Source organism: Cryptotermes secundus, unplaced genomic scaffold (genome assembly GCF_002891405.2).
Source record: "Cryptotermes secundus unplaced genomic scaffold, Csec_1.0 scaffold4294, whole genome shotgun sequence".
Lineage (NCBI taxonomy): Eukaryota > Metazoa > Arthropoda > Insecta > Blattodea > Kalotermitidae > Cryptotermes > Cryptotermes secundus.
The window spans coordinates 1-3,547 of NW_019739646.1; the positions used below are offsets into that span (position 1 = coordinate 1).

General features: G+C 41.1%; 1 protein-coding gene across 1 annotated transcript; it reads left to right on the top strand.

Moving 5' to 3' along the window:
• The first annotated feature begins 20 nt into the window (after window positions 1-20).
• LOC111871989 (pre-mRNA-processing-splicing factor 8-like) lies at window positions 21-3,048 on the top strand. The gene is made up of 3 exons (XM_023865437.2): window positions 21-179; window positions 2,506-2,653; window positions 2,845-3,048. The coding sequence occupies exons 1-3, from the start codon at window positions 25-27 to the stop codon at window positions 3,031-3,033; spliced, it is 492 nt and encodes a 163-aa protein (XP_023721205.2). The 5' UTR covers window positions 21-24; the 3' UTR covers window positions 3,034-3,048.
• The last annotated feature ends 499 nt before the right edge of the window (window positions 3,049-3,547 follow it).

The window sequence follows — 3,547 nt, forward strand, 5'->3', positions numbered from 1 at the left end:
AACAGTTTATTTAAAGACATTTGAATGCACAGGTTGACTGCTAAGGAGGCACGTTCTTTCATTCTGAGGTACCTGACAGAGCATCCAAACCCAAACCATGAAAACATTGTTGGCTACAATAACAAGAAGTGTTGGCCACGAGATGCCAGAATGAGGCTTGTGAAGCATGATGTGAATCTGTGAGTAGAAAAGAATTATCCAGGGCTTGTGGAAGCATACATGGTCTGTCCGAAAAGAAACCGAACTTTCTTTTTAAAACATTTATTGATAAGCTTAAAACTTAATAAGACTTGTATCCTTCAGAGTACTCCCCTCCACTGTCTATACACCACTTCCAACGTTTTTCCCCGTTCTGAAACGCGTTTTGCGGGATAGCGTGAAGGTCCCATAGTGAATTTTTTTCTAGCTCTTCTATCTGAAATCGGCAACCTTTCAGAGTGGATTTCAACTTTGGGAACAACAAAAAAAAGTCTGGAGAGTAGGGCTGTTGGGGGATGACAGTCATCTTGTGCTTCACCAAAATAATCATGGATGATGAGCAACGTGTGAGCAGGTGCGTTATGGTGCAGCATCCAGGTCTCATTTCTCCACCCCTCAGGTCTCTTCTTTCACTCTGCCTCCCTCAGACACTTCATGACCTACAAGTAAAATTGTCCATTAACTGTCTGGCCACGTGGAAGAAACTCATGATGAACAATGCACTTCCCATAAGAAAAACCATCAACAACACCTTCACATTTGATCGACTCTCACGTGTCTTTTTTTGGTCACAGCTACGGTTTTCCCGGCCACTGCGAGGTTTGAGCTTTTGCTTCGATATTTTACCCATACACCCACGTTTTGTCACCGGTTATGACATTTTTTAGAAAGTTTTCATCAGCATTTGAACGATTAAAGAACTCCTGACTGACTGTGACATGGTTCGCTTTTGGCTCATCTGTCGAAAAACGTGGCACAAATTTTGCAGCAACATGAATTTCCAGTTTCTCAGTCAAAATTGTGTGGCACAGACTTTTACTGATGCCTGCTTCTTCAGAAACTTTGAGGACAGTTAGGCGTTGGTTTTCTTGAATCACAGCACACACACTCTCAACATGATCATTGTCCATTGATGCGGAAGGCTGCCCAGGTTTCGGATCATCTTTGGTGGACATTCTGCCCAATTTGAAATGTTGGTACCATTTGTAACATTATGTAAAACTTGCTTCAACATTTGAAAAGTCTCTGTTAAAGTTTTTGCCAATTTGAAGCAGAATTTCACGCAAACATGTTGGTCTTCTAGGTCCTTCCTGTTTCAACTTGCAAAAATCGCAAAAGGCACAGGAGACAGGTTCACTCTGCCACTTGTACTCGATGACGAATTGATGTGGCATAATCGGGCAGGTGTCAGGTTGAAGCTTAAGGTCACTGCCACACAGTGCTACTGTCACAAGTCACCTGTGTTGGCTTATTTGCGCCCTATTTAACAAGTTCAGTTTCTTTTTGGACAGAGCACATAATATGGTTTACTGGTTTCTTGTCATATATGGGTATCCTGACTTACACTGTAGTTGAGCTACCAAGAGTGGTTGTATATTTCAAAATTTTGTTACTCTATACTTTTCACAGCCTAAAGTTTTCAATGGAGAATGTGTGGTTTGGTTAATTTCAGTGTTATTCATTTAGCTACATACATACTGGGGTTATGCTGTAGCATAGTTGAATGAGGCACTGTGCTACAAGCTGGAAGGTCTTGGTTTCGGTTCTCAATGAGGTTATTGAATTTTTCAATTGATGTAATCCTTCCAGTTGCGCTGTGGCCCTGGTGTTTACTCAGCATCTAACAGAACTGAGTACCAGGAATCTTCCTGGGGGGTAAAGAGCCGCCAATATGTCAGGCTGACAACTACACCATCTATGAGCCGATTATTTAGAAAATGTGCGAGCCTCAACATATCTCAACCGTATGGGCTTCCAAGGCCTGTTACAGGGACAGCTTTACTTTTACCATACCAAGGGCTCTTTCCCAGGGGTAAAGCTGGCGGGGCATGAAGGTGTCCACTCAACTTCAACTAGTGCCGAGGTCAAGAAAACGTGGAACTATACAGCCAATCTCCCATAAGTCTTCATGGCGTAGTGCTTAATTTGTTAAGCACAGGGACAATTTAACTTAGAGATGCATGTTTTCTTTAATATGAGTAATTTCATTATTGTCTTGACTAAAAGAATTCAATTTAGAGGGACAATAGGAAATGCATTATGTCAAATCTGCAGAAATCAGGAACTCAAAACAGTGCACAGTGTCCAGAACGAGCCCGTGTTTGTTGTTAATATCATCCGAAACATTTAGACTTGGCATGAATATGAATCTTATAATAACGACTATTTGTGGATGACTTTGGGAATTGGTAGTTTCAGGAAGGCGTTAGTTGAATGAAGTTAGTAATATTTAGAAAAACACTTCTCAAGAAGTACTTATTTCACTGCAACATTAATCATGTTCATGTGCCATTTTTTCTTCATCAGTGGCCGTGCTGTGTTCTTGTACATCAAGAACAGACTTCCACATTCCACAACTATTCAGTGGGAAAACAGCTTTGTCAGCGTCTACTCTAAGGACAATCCAAATTTACTGTTCAACATGAGCGGATTTGAATGCCGCATTCTTCCCAAGGTACATCTGACAGTAAAATTTGCCATCCTGCATTTAAGAGCAGATTTTGCTTTCAGTCTTGAATATGTAGAATGCTATCATTAAGTTTTAACATTAATTATTGTGGGTTGGTGGTGATATTTAAAGCACTGCAGTAAGGAAACATATTGAACTTTTACCTCTCCATGGTTATGATATACTGTGGTTTTTAGTGTCGAACTACTCATGAGGAATTCACACGTCGGGATGGTGCGTGGAATCTCGAGAATGAATCGAAAGAGAGAACAGCCCAGTGTTTCATACGTGTTGATGAAGAATCCATGCAGCATTTCCACAACAGAGTTCAGCATATTCTCATGGCTAGTGATTCAGTGACATTCACAGAGGTGGGTAAATGCTAGTTTGTAATCTTCTTCATTACGAGTTTCAGAAATGAGAAATTGGCATTCACTGCTGTATGATTGTTATTTATTCAGTTTACATTCTGCTTGGGGAGCAGAAAGAATTTGACATCTGCAGTTTTAAATTATTATTGTGACATGACACCTGATGGCTGGAATAGTTGAGCCAGAGGAGACGTCCGTTGCTAGGCAATGGCTCGGTAAGCAAGTTCCTGTGGCAACGAATAAACAAGCAACAGTAGAGGTATTGTTGAGCTATAACGATGGAAAGAGTTTTGTCTGTTCCATCCGCCCCAAGGTTATACACATGTAACAAGGATCCTGGGCCAGCTGAAGAATAATTGAGGGAGTGTCTTGAGATGGCAGTCAAGGATGCTCGAGAAGAGATGGCAAAAAAGAAATTGGGCTGTGAAAAGCAGACTTCATGTGTGCTGCTGTTACAGTGAGACTGGTACAATTACTGTGTTGAAATCCACTGTCAGGATACAGCTAGAGAAAATTGAGAACCCTGGCA

Excerpts from the sequence above, each read along its gene's own strand:
- LOC111871989 (XM_023865437.2), top strand. The coding sequence starts at position 25 with ATGCACAGGTTGACTGCTAAGGAGGCACGTTCTTTCATTCTGAGGTAC. Across the intron at positions 180-2,505 it reads GTGAAGCATGATGTGAATCT|TGGCCGTGCTGTGTTCTTGT; the intron begins GTGAGTAGAAAA and ends TTTCTTCATCAG. Across the intron at positions 2,654-2,844 it reads AATGCCGCATTCTTCCCAAG|TGTCGAACTACTCATGAGGA; the intron begins GTACATCTGACA and ends TGTGGTTTTTAG.